At 34.8% G+C, this 13,733-nt stretch overlaps 1 protein-coding gene across 7 annotated transcripts in view; it reads left to right on the top strand.

Moving 5' to 3' along the window:
* Positions 1-13,733, top strand: part of ZFYVE16 (zinc finger FYVE-type containing 16) — a 64,854-nt gene that overhangs the window by 30,637 nt on the left and 20,484 nt on the right. For 5 of the 7 annotated variants that reach the window (XM_031666277.1, XM_031666280.1, XM_031666279.1 and 2 more), the window contains 8 exons: positions 1,062-1,204; positions 3,831-4,209; positions 5,420-5,542; positions 6,406-6,561; positions 7,434-7,658; positions 11,330-11,412; positions 12,107-12,211; positions 12,586-12,733. In XM_031666277.1, coding sequence (XP_031522137.1) covers positions 1,062-1,204; positions 3,831-4,209; positions 5,420-5,542; positions 6,406-6,561; positions 7,434-7,658; positions 11,330-11,412; positions 12,107-12,211; positions 12,586-12,733 — 1,362 coding nt within the window. Of the gene's footprint in view, positions 1-1,061; positions 1,205-3,830; positions 4,210-5,419; positions 5,543-6,405; positions 6,562-7,433; positions 7,659-7,896; positions 8,205-11,329; positions 11,413-11,877; positions 12,212-12,585; positions 12,734-13,733 lie in introns of those variants that run through there. The other 2 variants (XM_021939503.2, XM_021939504.2) reach the window with 2 other exon arrangements.

Here is a 13,733-nt window from a genome sequence, read left to right on the forward strand (position 1 = left end):
TGAAATAAGGAGACTCAGCATTATATGGTTGTATATTATAGCCTAAAGATGAATAATTTGTGTTTGAAAATGTGCATATTCTTATATTGATAGCATATTGTTATATTGATAACCCAAATGATTAAATTATAAAAATATTGCAAATACAAAAAAGATATGTTATTTAATATGTCTACCTACATTGCAAAAAATATATATATATAATTCCAATTTTTTCAGAGTTATCTTTATTATGTTCTGGAAAGTAGACATTGAACCTTTTTTTAAAAAAAATATTGTTCTAAAATCATCTGGCAGAGATTCTCATAACCTTCCTCTATGGATGCTTTGTAAGAAAAGAGAAAAATGTTTATGCTGATGTCTAGTTATTTCCTTCAAATTTGGAAGGAAATAATAAGTATTAATAAAATTCAGTATCTGCATTATAAGAACAAAAAATGTTATACTTGTTAAATAAAAGTAAGAAATGTCGTGTGATATTAAGACATTTCAAGTGATCCTGTTACCTTTTTTGAGGTTTTAAATTTCTTTTTTTCTTTATGTATATATATGAGGAATATATAGATAAGCTATATATATATATATGCTTCAGTCTACTCCACTTTTCATCACTGTACCTTAGTCCCTAAATTTTATTCAGTCTCCACTCCGTACTCACAAAAACTTAGTCTCAATAATATAGGCTTTAAATCTTCCTTCCCCATTGTCTTTAAGGTGTAACCTTGCCTGTCTACTCCTCTTCAGAGTGATTCCCAGAGCCACCTCTGGTCTAATATGCTCTGAAGTATACAGATCTCCTGTCCCTTCCTTTTCATAGTATATGATTGCCAAGGCCATTCCTGGTCTAATATGCTCCCTTTGTATGAATTAGATAGAAACAGACTCCACTCAGGGTAGAGGGATCACAAAAGGCTATTTCTCTACACCTTTGTAGCCCTGAGAATTCAGGGATTGCCAGTGGATAGCAAAAAGCTTTTGAAAACATTTCCTAATCTATTTGGCATTAAATCATTTTCATATTACCAGATTAAAATGTTTTACTTTTTCAATTGGGATTCTAGGACTGTACTCCAAAGAACAGAAGAGAGTATGGTTTGCAGATGGTATATTGCCCAATGGTGAAGTTGCAGATACAACAAAATTATCATCTGGAAGTAAAAGATGTTCTGAAGACTTTAGTCCTCTTTCACCTGATATGCCTGTGGTAAGGAATTCAAAGAATAACTTATTGACTAAATAAAATTTTATTTCATAGATAATTCCTGGTGTGATTATTAGAGTACTTTTTTTTAAAAAACACTTTGAGCTTCCTAAAATAAGAGCTGTATTGATATACTGAATACATTTTAGATTTTATCCCCTTAAAAAAAAAAAGAGAGATAGTCTTGCTGTGTTGTCCAGGCTGGAGTGCAGTGGCATAATTAGCCAGGCACTGCAGTCTCGATCGCCTGACCTCAGGTGATCCGCCCGTCTCGGCCTCCCAAAGTAGCTGGGATTACAGATGTGAGCCACCATGCCTGGTTTAGACTTTACTGTTTAAAAAAAAAAAAAGTTTTTTTTTTAATTACTTTTTTTTTTTTTTTTTAAAGAGACATGGTCTCACTATTTTGCCTAGGCTGGTCTCAAACTCCTGATCTTTAGTAATCCTCCCATCTCGTCCTCCTGAGTCATTGAGATTACAGGTATAAATCACCACACCTGGCAGATTTTACCTTTTTTTTTTTTTTTTTTTTTTTTTTGAGATGGAGTCTCTGTCGCCCAGGCTGGAGTGTAATGGCGCAATTTCAGCTCACTGCAACCTCCGCCTCCCGGGTTCAAGCGATTCTACTGCCACAGCCTCCCGGGTAGCTGGGATTACAGGCACCCACCACCACACCTGGCTAATTTTTGTATTTTTAGTAGAGATGAGGTTTCACCATGTTGGCCAGCTGGTCTCAAACTCCTGACCTCAAGTTATCTGCCCATCTCAGCCTCCTAAAATGCTGGTTATAACAGGAGTGAGCCACCGCACCTGGCCCAGATTTTACTTTTTTAAATGTCAGTTTAAGGGACTGGTTCTCACACTTTCGGCCTCAGGACCCCTTTATACTCTTAAAAGTTATTGAGCACCCTAAAGCACTATAGGTTTCATGGGTTATACCTATTGATAATTACTGTATTAAAATTAAAATTCAGAAATTTAAATATTTATTAACTAATTACAAAATAAGGCTATTACATTAGCAGAAATAATATTTTATGAAAAAAGTTTTTCAGAACAAAAATTTAGTGAGAATAGAGGCATTGTTTGCCTTTTTGCCAATTTCTTTAATGCCTGACTTAATAGAAGACAAACATATTCTCACATCTGGTTCTACATTCTGTGTGTTGTGATACATTTTTTTTTGGTTAAATTATATAAAAAAAAATCGTAGGACAGCACCAATTCCCTGAAAGGGTCTTGGAGACCCCAGGGATCTCTAGACCACATTTTGAGAACCACTGGTTTGGGGAAATGTAACAGATTTAGTAATTTAATTTATACTAAGATCTATTTAGTTATTTTCAAACATTCAAGAAAGTATGTGATGAAGATAACTTATGCTTGCATTTGCATAAATGTGCTAGATGTTAAACATAAGATATATAATACAGAATCCCAGATCACTAAGAATTCTCATTGTAAAGTGGCACATACTCATAGAAGCAAGTATAAATGTATGAATTAGTAGTGTTTTATGCATTAAATAGATTTATTGAGCATCTACTCTGTGCCAGTCACCTGGTTGATTCTAGCTACATACATATATTAGAAAAGATGGATACTAGGTCAGCTGCGGTGGCTCACCCCTGTAATCTCAGCACTTTGGGAGGCCGAGGTGGGTGAATCACCTGAGGTCAGGAGTTCAAGACCACCTGACCAACATGGCAAAACCCCGTCTATACTAAAAAAAATACAAAAATTACCCGCGTGTTGTGACGCATGCCTGTAATCTCAACTACTAGGGCAGGCTGAGGCAGGAGAAAATCACTTGAACCCAGGAGGCAGAGGTTGCAGTGGGCCAAGATTGCACTACTGCACTGCAGCCTGACAACAGGGTGAGACTCCATCTCAAAAAAAGAAAAAAAAAGATGGATACTTACCGGCTCTGTTGAAGTTTATATTTGGTAGAAACATATGCTGTTTGTCAAGAGTTCATGAGCTACACTTTACAAATAGCTGTAATTACCATGGGTATGTTTCCTAGCTAGCACCTACTGTCAATCTACATTAATGAAAACTCTGAACAGGCTAGTAAATATTGAGTTCGTAAATGGTTCTTATTTCATATTGACTTTGTACAGTCTAAAAAGAAAAAGGCTTTTTTGAAATAGTCTTTATGGGTAGTTTATTCCAGGTGGTTACTCTCGTGGAATATAGCTAATGGGCTGCTTCCTAACCACTCCCCTCCCCTTCCTCCTACCTTGTCCCTCCTCCCTACCCACCCAAGGGTTTTTGGCTATCATGAGAAGGGGAGAGCCTTGGATTGAACTAAGCTTGCTCACTGTGTGATATGATATGGGATCTTGAAGTTCTTCTTGCCTCATTTTTCCCAGTCTTAATATTAAAGTCATTAATACCTACCTGAGCATGCAGTAAAACTAAAACTTTATACTTCTAAATATGTTATGCTCCTGAATTTGAAGAATCAAAATGGTACTGTTTCTTGGGAAATTTGACTTTAAGAGAATTTCTGAACCCATTTTGGTTTTATTCTTACCAAAAAGATGTTTGGCTATAGTGATCTCATTTCATAGTTGAACAGAGAATATGAACTGATTTGTTAATTTTTTTATTCCATGTTTTACAGACAGTAAACACAGTGGATCATTCCCATTCTACTACAGTGGAAAAACCAAACAATGAGACAGGAGATATTACAAGAAATGAGATAATTCAGAGTCCTATTTCTCAGGTTCCATCAGTGGAAAAATTGCCTATAAACACAGGAAATGAGGGGTTACCTACTTCTGGTTCATTTACACTAGATAATGATGTTTTTGCAGAAATTGAAGAACCATCTAGTGCTACTGTTGCCTTAGTTAACAGCAATTTACCTATTGCTGGTATTTCAGATTATAGGTTACTGTGTGATATTAACAAGTACGTTTGCAATAAGATTAGTCTTCTACCTAATGATGAGGACAGTTTGCCCCCACTTCTGGTTGCATCTGGAGAAAAGGGATCAGGTAGGAGAGCAGTTATTTAAATTTAAAAAAATTTAAAAATATATATTGATCAATTTTGTCTGTGACATATAAAATGGATTTTCTTAAAACTTACTTTGGTTGCAATATGTACTAGGGCTGGTAACTTGTTTACAGAAAGTCTTACTATATTAAAAACAAATTCTAAAAGTATTTGAACTTTTATGATCCATTTATCACATCTGGCTCCCTAATTTCAAATGACGCAAACTCCAATGCAATAGGGAAGCTCATAGACTTTTAGTCTGAAGAAATGTTTCCATTGTATTAGAATTTTGACACCGTATTATTACTTTTTTTTTTTTTTTTTAATGAGCATGATACCTAAAGAAAAGAGCATTAGATTGGACGGCAAAGCTAGGAAGTTTAGTTCTTTGTCTGCTACTTGTTACATCTATGACTTGTAATGTGTTATTTAATCTCCTTGGGCCTCAGTTTCCTTCGTAAATAGAGAGAACCTAGATGATTTCTAAGGTCCTTTTCAAGCAGGAGATTCTATGGCTAACCCCCACCCCAGAGTGGTTTCTAGGATAGACACTTGTCACTCCAGGCATTATGTCACATGGCGGTTCTCTGTGTGATAGTGTAGGGGAATGAAGCTTCGGATCTCTGTTCTGTCAGCAGGAGCCATTACATGAATCTAGGTGTAGTGGCAAAAATATAGTAAGCCCTGTTCTTTGTGTGCCATGCGTATCTTTCTATTGATTGTCAAGATTTTTTATTTTATTTTTATTTATTTTTTTGCTACCTGGTCACTGATATAGGCATATAGTAGCAAGTGCTGACACAGGCATGTGGTAGCAAGCAGCATATATAACGTGGGTCTAGACTACTTTGACAGACTTGTACATTTCAAAAATTATAAATGGAGTGCCTGCCAAACTGGAATCCACTTTATAAAAACGTTTGTCTTAAAACTTTGAAGATGCTAAAATTGTATACATTTGCTGTTTAATCAACATAGTGTAAATATACTATATGCATTACAGTATTAATAACTTTACATGGAAAGAAAAGTAAAAATTACTATTTAACAGTTGTCTAGGTTGTTGACTGATTTTATGAAACATGTTTGCTTTTGTTTTTAAATTTGATCAGGCCACTGGTGGATTTATAAATTTGTTTTTTTCTCATTTGTAAGCATATTTAACAGGATATTTATCCTGATTAATATATTACTTTCATCATTTAGTGCCTGTAGTAGAAGAACATCCATCTCATGAGCAGATCATTTTGCTTCTTGAAGGTGAAGGCTTTCATCCTGTTACATTTGTCCTAAATGCAAATCTGCTCGTGAATGTCAAATTCGTATTTTGTAAGTAATAATTTATCCTTATTTCCTTAATTGGTAAGCAGGATTTCTCAATTAATTACATCTTCAGGTTAGATTTTGACTGGCATTGGTGAAAAATAAGCAGGATTGGATATTGGTTTTTCAGCCATATGTGACTGTAAATAAATTTTGCAAATTTATGTTCAGTAGGACTTGAAACATGAGCTTACAGATTTGTGTTAGCATCCCTCAGTCAATCTCAGGTTTAGGTCATGAGCTTATATAGCTGAGCTGTATTTTGATTCTCATGATACAATTGACTGTATCTCCTGTGGCTTTTAGATAAATTGAAATTTAGTAACTGAAATAAGCAGCAATTCTGATTTAGTAGCAGTAAAGACAGTTTTAAAGTAAGTGACATGTGACCTAATTAAAGAGTAAGGAAGTAATCCTTAATGATTAATAATCCTCACTACTCCATAATGCATCTGTCAGCTTTTCATTCTGTTTGAAACTAGATTCTTATCCACTACATTTCAGCATTTAGTGCATCTTTTATTTTAATGTTATTTATTAAGTGGCTCCCTATGATAATCCTTTTTCTTACTTTATATGAATCTTACACAATTCAATTTAAGGTTTTCATAAGAAGAACTTTGGGAACACAAGGAATTTGAAAAGTTATGGCTGGGTATGGTGGCTCATGCTTGTAATCCTAGCACTTTGGGAGGCCAAGGTGGGTGGATCACTTGAGGTCAGGAGTTCGAGACCAATTTGGCCAACATGGCGAAACCCTGTCTCTGCTTTAAAAAAAAAAAAAGAAAAGTTAAATGCAGAAACAATTGTTCTTAGTTTTTTGGTTAATAGAAGTTGACCTTAATAGTTATATTCTTTTATCATCTAAGATTCCTCAGACAAATATTGGTACTTTTCAACCAATGGATTGCATGGCTTGGGACAGTCAGAAATTATTATTCTATTGTTACGTTTGCCAAATGAAGATACTATTCCTAAGGACATCTTCAGACTATTTATCACCATATATAAGGATGCTCTAAAAGGTATGGCATTTTATTTTGAACTGTTGAGACTAGGGAATGGATAAATTTGTTAAAGGCATTTATGCTTTTGTCTGTGCTAGCTATACTAAAGAATTATTTCTTGAAGAGATTGCTGATTTCTGAAAATAGCTTAATAATTACTTTTTCTCTTTAAAACTAACATTTTATGTGATTAGTGTCTATATGCAGATTTTTGTATTTAAAAAATGGAAATATATCCTTGAATTTTTTTTTTTTTTTTTTTTTTTTTTTTTTTTGAGACAGTGTCTCCACCCAGGCTGGAGTGCAGTGGCACAATCTTGGCTCACTGCAACCTCTACATCCCGGATTCAAGCGATTCTTCTGCCTCTGCCTCTCAAGTAGTTGGGATTACAGGCACTTGCCATCATGCCCAACTACTTTTTGTATTTTTAGTAGAGGCAGGGTTTCAGCATGCTGGCCAGGCTGGTCTAGAACTCCTGATCTCAAGTGACCCGCCCGCCTCAGTCTCCCAAAGTGCTGGGATTACAGGCGTGAGCCACTGCCTGGCCTGCCTCCTTGTTTTTTAAATGTATCTATGTAATTTCCTTACTGTCTGTACAAGACTAGGAGATTTGATAATTTTTCACAAGATCATGCAGTAAGGAGAAAAACTGAACGGTTGGAAACATTTTCAAGTTTTTGTTCATAATCCCCAATATCCAGGAATAACTGGGAGCTTTGTGTACAGAAGGTATTTAATAGATGCTTTTGCAAGAACAGAAACAAGAAAAAAAAAATCTATAGTGTCTTAACTTAAGACAGTTTATATTGGGATATTCAAACTCAGAACATTTCTTCAAAACAATAACAAAACAACTTAAAATCTTTTTACTAATGATTTTATTTTGCAGGAAAATACATAGAAAACTTGGACAGTATTACCTTTACTGAGATTTTTCTCAGTAGCAAAGATCATGGAGGATTCCTGTTTATTACACCTACTTTTCAGAAACTTGATGGTCTCCCATTACCAAGTAATCCTTTTCTTTGTGGAATTCTTATCCAGAAGCTTGAGATTCCCTGGGCAAAGGTTTTTCCTATGCGTTTAATGTTGAGATTGGGTGCAGAATATAAAGGTAAGTTTTAGAGTAATAAGTTAAATTGCATATTTTCAAAGAATGTAAAGACTTTCAGGGGATCATTAACATCAATTTTAATGGATTAATGGAACTACTTTTATTTTGCTATGCTTTTAAAGTTCTAAGACAACCCTCTTCTGCTACCAGGTTGGTCTAGATAACTGTGGTATATCTTCAGGTTTCTAGATGTTCATAAGTTATTTTATTACCTAAAACTTTTCTTCTTAAATTTCAGAACAAAACAGAAAACTTTCACAGTACAGGTTGAGTATGCCATATCTGAAATATATTGGATCAGTTTTTTGGATTTTGGACTTTTTTAGATTCTGGAATATTCACAGAATACATACCAGTTAAGCATCCCAAATTCAAAATCTGAAATGCTCCAGTGAGCATTTCTTTTGAGCATCACGTTGGCATTTGAAAAAGCTATAGGCCGGGCAAGTGGCTCACGCCTATAATCCCAGCACTTTGGGAGGCCAAGGTGGGTGGATCACATGAGGTCAGGAGTTCGAGACCAGCCTTGCCAACATGGTGAAACCCTGTCTCTACTAAAAATACAAAAATTAGCTGGGTGAGGTGGCAGGTGCCTGTAATCCCAGCTACTCAGGAGACTGAGGCAGGAGAATCACCTGAACCTAGGAGGCAGCTTTGCAGTGAGCTGAGATCGTGCCTTTGCATTCCAGCCAGGGTGACAGAGCAAGACTACGTCTCAAAAAAAAAAAAGAAGAAAAAGTTACAGAGTTTAGAGCATTTTGGATTTTAGGTTTTTAGATTTGGGATGTTCAACATGTGTTAATTACTTTTGCTAAAATTTTCTTAAAAGTATCTACTGTTGGGAGTTTGTTATGTTGCCTGCATATTAAGAAGGTAAATCATTGCCTCTCTCCATTTTTCTATATTATAAAGCCAAACATAAAGGATTTTTGGGTTAGCAGTGCTATTGTTTTCAGTTACTGACTATAATTAAAAGCTAACTATTTTTAGGGAAGGAAGTACTTAGAAATTGTGGTTATTTTTCTAAGCTTGATTATTCTTATTTTTATATTCTGATGTTTATCTCTCAAAGGTGATATAGCCTGTATCATTCATGTGTATGGGCATGTGTGTGTATTTACTTATCTACCCTTGACACAACTGGTGATTCTAAAGCTGCTGTGATGTTTATATATATGGTTATTTCTGAGTTAGAATCATTTCTAGTGTTAAACTTTTTTGAATTCCCACTGTATCTTTTATCTCTGACTTTTTTCAAGAAATATATTTATTGCATTTGAAGTACATCACGTCTAATGAACTTTTTAGACATTTGATTCTAATATAAGTTGGTAGGGATTTTCTTGGAGGAAAATTAAATGTTGAGAAGCTATAAAAGTGGTGATTACTATTTCAGAATAGACAAATTAAAAAAAAAGGGATAATCTATTTGGCAAATTTTATTAAATTGTGATTTTGGGGATGGGTGTTCCTTACCATTTAAGATTTACATGTGTGATGCTATTAACTTGTGGGAAAAGTAACAAAATTTAATTTGCATCTCAGGTTTTGTACTGTGTGAACCAAAGAGCTTAAGACATTTCACTTTAAGCCAAATGTTTCATCAATTCAACCCAGCATTTTGCCTCTGATTTAATGTTTTTAAATAGAAGATTAGGGGAATAAACTAGCTAATCAAATTATTATGGAACATGTCTGTAAGTATGGCCAGTATTTTTGCCAGTAGCACTTCTAGATAGTCTGGTTTTCTCACACTGAAGGTTGGAGAATCATGGAGCAATATGAAGGGCTTCTCATAAATCATAGGGATTGGAACTGCAAAGCTATGATAAGCTATTTAGTAGTAATGAGGGGAAATTGTCAGTTATATATAATAGTTAATTCGCCTCAGCTGTTTTCTGAATTCTTTCTGTTCTACTAGATTTTACATAGACTGGCACTTTGACATTATTGGTGCCCATGTCTTTTTAGATGTGAACTCTGTGTGTGTGTGTGTGTGTGTGTGTATTTTGTTACAGAGGTAATGTACATTTGAAAAAACTAATGGGAAAGTTAAAGTCCCAAGAATAAAGAGTGAAAGTAACTGTCTCAAATTAGTAATTTTTAAATGCTTTTGAAAATATCTGTGGTTTTATTCTGAGATCACTGGTTTTGAATACCATTAAATGTTCAAATAGATGATTTATGAGGTCCCTTTGTAACTCAGATAGTATGTCATTCTAAGCTGTAACCTGTTGAGAACAGTGTTTTAAACAAAATTACCTCTTCATATTGCAAAGGATGCCCACTTATTCATATAAGGCAAAAAGTTAGCAGTTAATCATGTCCTTTATCATTTGTATGTCTTTTAACACTAATGTCTTGTATTTTTTTCGAATCTAGACCCACTGTCCTTCAAATAACTTAGTTGCCTTTTTAGAATTACAAAACATGTTTGTACTAGCAAGAATATGACTACTTTGACTTAAGTCTTTAAAGCAGCTAATGTTGGGTATGTGGTGCTTCTTTAGAATTTTAAGGAAGTGTATTTGTGTAATAGACATTAAAGAGATTAGTTTGCTTAAGACCTAACTTGAGAACTGAAGGTTACAAATGTGTCTGTGTGTTATCACTATAGAAATAGTCTTGCCTTCTTTCCTTCAGAATCCCTGCTGCGTTGCCAGCAAGGTCTCTTTTCCTTTTTGGTGTCCAGTATTTATGGTGCTCTAAAGAAAGAACATAGTTAGGTAACCAACCTCATGTCCCTTCCCTTTTTGTGCATTAGTTTCCCTGACTCTATCTGTATATTTCTTTTATCATGCTGAACCAAGAACTCTAAAAGTTTACGACCATTCATAAATTAGCACAATTGAATATTAATTATGAATGCCTTAGAAGTCTTTAGTTCTTTGTATTTATCTTTAAATTATCAGAAATTTATAGAGTTCTAACCAGTTATCGTAATTTTCCACCCCCTATAATTTTGCAGAAACAAGATGTATAATGAAAAGATTAAATACTTTGGAATCAGACAAGCCTAGTTCCAAATCTGTTTCACCAATTATTAACTTAGCCACTAGGAACAAGTTGATTCATTTCTGTGTCTCAACTTTCTCATTTATGAAATAGTATAGACACACTCATTAGGTTGTTGCTGGATTTAAATAAGATAACGTATGTATAGTTCCCAGTTCAATGTAGCATCTAGTAGATACATAGATAAACAGTAAGTGTTAATATTATCTCTTGGCTGGGTGTGGTTGCTCATTCCTGTAATTCCAGCACTTTGGGAGGCCAAGGTGGGCAGATCACCTGAGGTCAGGAGGTTGAGCCCAGCCTGGCCAATATGGTGAAACCCTGTCTCTACTAAAAATACAAAAATTAGCCGGGTGTGGTGACATGTGCCTATAATCCCAGCTACTTGGGAGGCTGAGGCAGGAGACTTGCTTGAATCCTGGAAGCGGAGGTTGCAATGAATCGAGATCACACTGCTGCATTCCAGCTTGGGCAACAGAGTGAGACCTTGTCTCAAAAAAAAAAAAAAAAAAAAATTATCTCTCTCCCTTAAGAACTGATTGGATGATATTTTTACATAATGTTTGTTTGTAGAATGAGAATTGAAGGTAATAAATTCAATAATTTGGGCTTTTTTTTTTTTGTTATAGTAACCAGTTTTCCTTTCTTATGTATAGCATATCCTGCTCCTCTAACAAGTATCAGAGGCCGAAAATCTCTTTTTGGAGAAATAGGACACACTATTATGAACTTACTTGTTGTGAGTAATTGAACTATTTTATTAGGTGTTTTTATACTGTTACTTTAAAACTTTATTTAGCAAAGTTTACACATTTATATTTTCCTACTTTAATTTGCCATGTTTGGTATAATGACCATTCATTTACAATAAATCCTAATTATTTTAACATATTAGTGCTCAGTTTTTGATGAATTGCTTTTTTAGAACGTACTATCTCCTCATGTATGTGTACCTGATTCTAATTGCCTTTTGATTCATTCTCCTGCAGTTCTTGGATGTTTAGGTAATGTAATAACTCTATACAGACCTCTTAAAGTTATTGAAACTTTTGTAAATGTATTAGTAAAGTCAGTCAGTCTTGTGATTTTGAGCAAATTATGACCTTAGTTTTCTCGTTTATAATAGGAAGTGTTGGATTAGATGATACCTAAAGTTCCCTTCCACTTATACTTTTTGTAATTTTGTGTTTCCCTGTTACCATAGAAAAATATTTCAGTGGACTCACTTGTATTTATCCATGCGTAGTTTGAAGACCTTTTCTATTTTGGAAGTTCTGTAACTAGAAAGAGGAGATACCCTAAATACTACAAAATTTTTCCTGAGAATCATATTCTTTATTACTGTTGTGGAGAAGGATTTCTTAAAGAAGGATTTAATGGATGGAAAAATGCTCATGGTTAGTAGTTTATGGTAATGCGATTATTCTATGTAGGACCTTCGAAATTACCAGTATACCTTGCATAATATAGATCAACTATTGATTCATATGGAAATGGGAAAAAGCTGCATAAAAATACCACGGAAAAAGTACAGCGATGTAAGTATAATTGTTTTATTCAAATGACAATTATTGAACATTAGAGTTCCTTAGAATTGTGTCACGTTAAATTTTTTGTTTTGAATTAGACTATCTAATGTATTATGGCAACAAACATTGTTTTTGAAATTATAGAATTTGTTTGCTAGTAAATAATTGTTTGATCATATTTTTTTTCTTCTTACTGTTTTATTGAGGTGATTACTGTTCAACTGAAGTGATTTTATTTTAAAACATTTGTTTCTATAACATTCCCAGGGAGTTGTCCAGACCAAAGCTTGACGATTATGAAGCTGGTCAGGAACGTGGCTCTTAGAATAGGCATACAATGTTAAAAGTGTTTCTAAACAAATGTTGTTTTTGGTTTTTTCCAGGTAATGAAAGTACTAAATTCTTCTAATGAGCATGTCATTAGCATTGGAGCTAGTTTCAGTACAGAAGCAGATTCTCATCTAGTGTGTATACAGAATGATGGAATTTATCAAACCCAGGCCAACAGTGCCACTGGCCATCCTAGAAAAGGTGAGCATCATGGTTCCTAGTGCTAATTTACAAAACCACCTCAATTAATAGAATTCCTTTCAAGGGGGAAATATACGTATATTTACTTATTTGCTGAATTGTTGGTGATAAAACGGTATGCTTTGAAATTTTAGCTACACAACAGATTTTAAAATTGCTTCTAATTTTTGTTTTTCTCTTGGACTGCATTAGGCTTACAGACTTGGAAGACTGTATTCCTTTTGATATCTTTAGGTTTAGTATATCCCATAGGGTAGGAGTCTTTCTTTGAGTAGTTTCTTTCTGAAATAAGGTATTTCTTTTCACATTTGTTCACTTTCTGCTCTGACTCCTCTTAGTTTGGGGAGCACAGGGTGATAAGGGTAAGAATGATTTATAAAACATAACAAGCAGCATCTGTGAATGACATTACTCTCGGTTCTGGCTGAATGGCTTCAGTGATTGCTATGATTACCAAACCCTTGCAGTAGAAGGCCTAACAAATTGAAAGTCAAATGGAAGCATTTCATAAAATTAATACATTATTATAGGATAACATGCTTAAAATAGTCTTGACATCCTGGCTGCTAGTAAAATTTTTTCCTCTGCTTATAAAAGTAATATATACTTATTTGTAGTAAGCTTGGAAAATACATTTTGAAAAGTAGTAAAAGAGGCTGGGTGTGGTGGCTCACGCCTATAATCCCAGCACTTTGGGAGGCTGAGGCAGGCGGATCACGAGGTCAGGAGATCGAGACCATCCTGGCTAATACGGTGAAACCCCGTCTCTATTAAAAATACAAAAAATTAGCTAGGTGTGGCGGCACGCACCTGTAGTCCCAGCTACTCGGGAGGCTGAGGCAGGAGAATGGCATGAACCCGGGAGGCGGAGCTTGCAGTGAGTCGAGATCATGCCACTGTACTCCAACCTGGGTGACAGAGTGACAGATCGAGACTCCATCTCAAGAAAAAAAGAAAAGTAGTAAGAGAGAAAAGTGCCAAGCTATGGTCACTATTGACA

Source organism: Papio anubis, chromosome 5 (genome assembly GCF_008728515.1).
Source record: "Papio anubis isolate 15944 chromosome 5, Panubis1.0, whole genome shotgun sequence".
Lineage (NCBI taxonomy): Eukaryota > Metazoa > Chordata > Mammalia > Primates > Cercopithecidae > Papio > Papio anubis.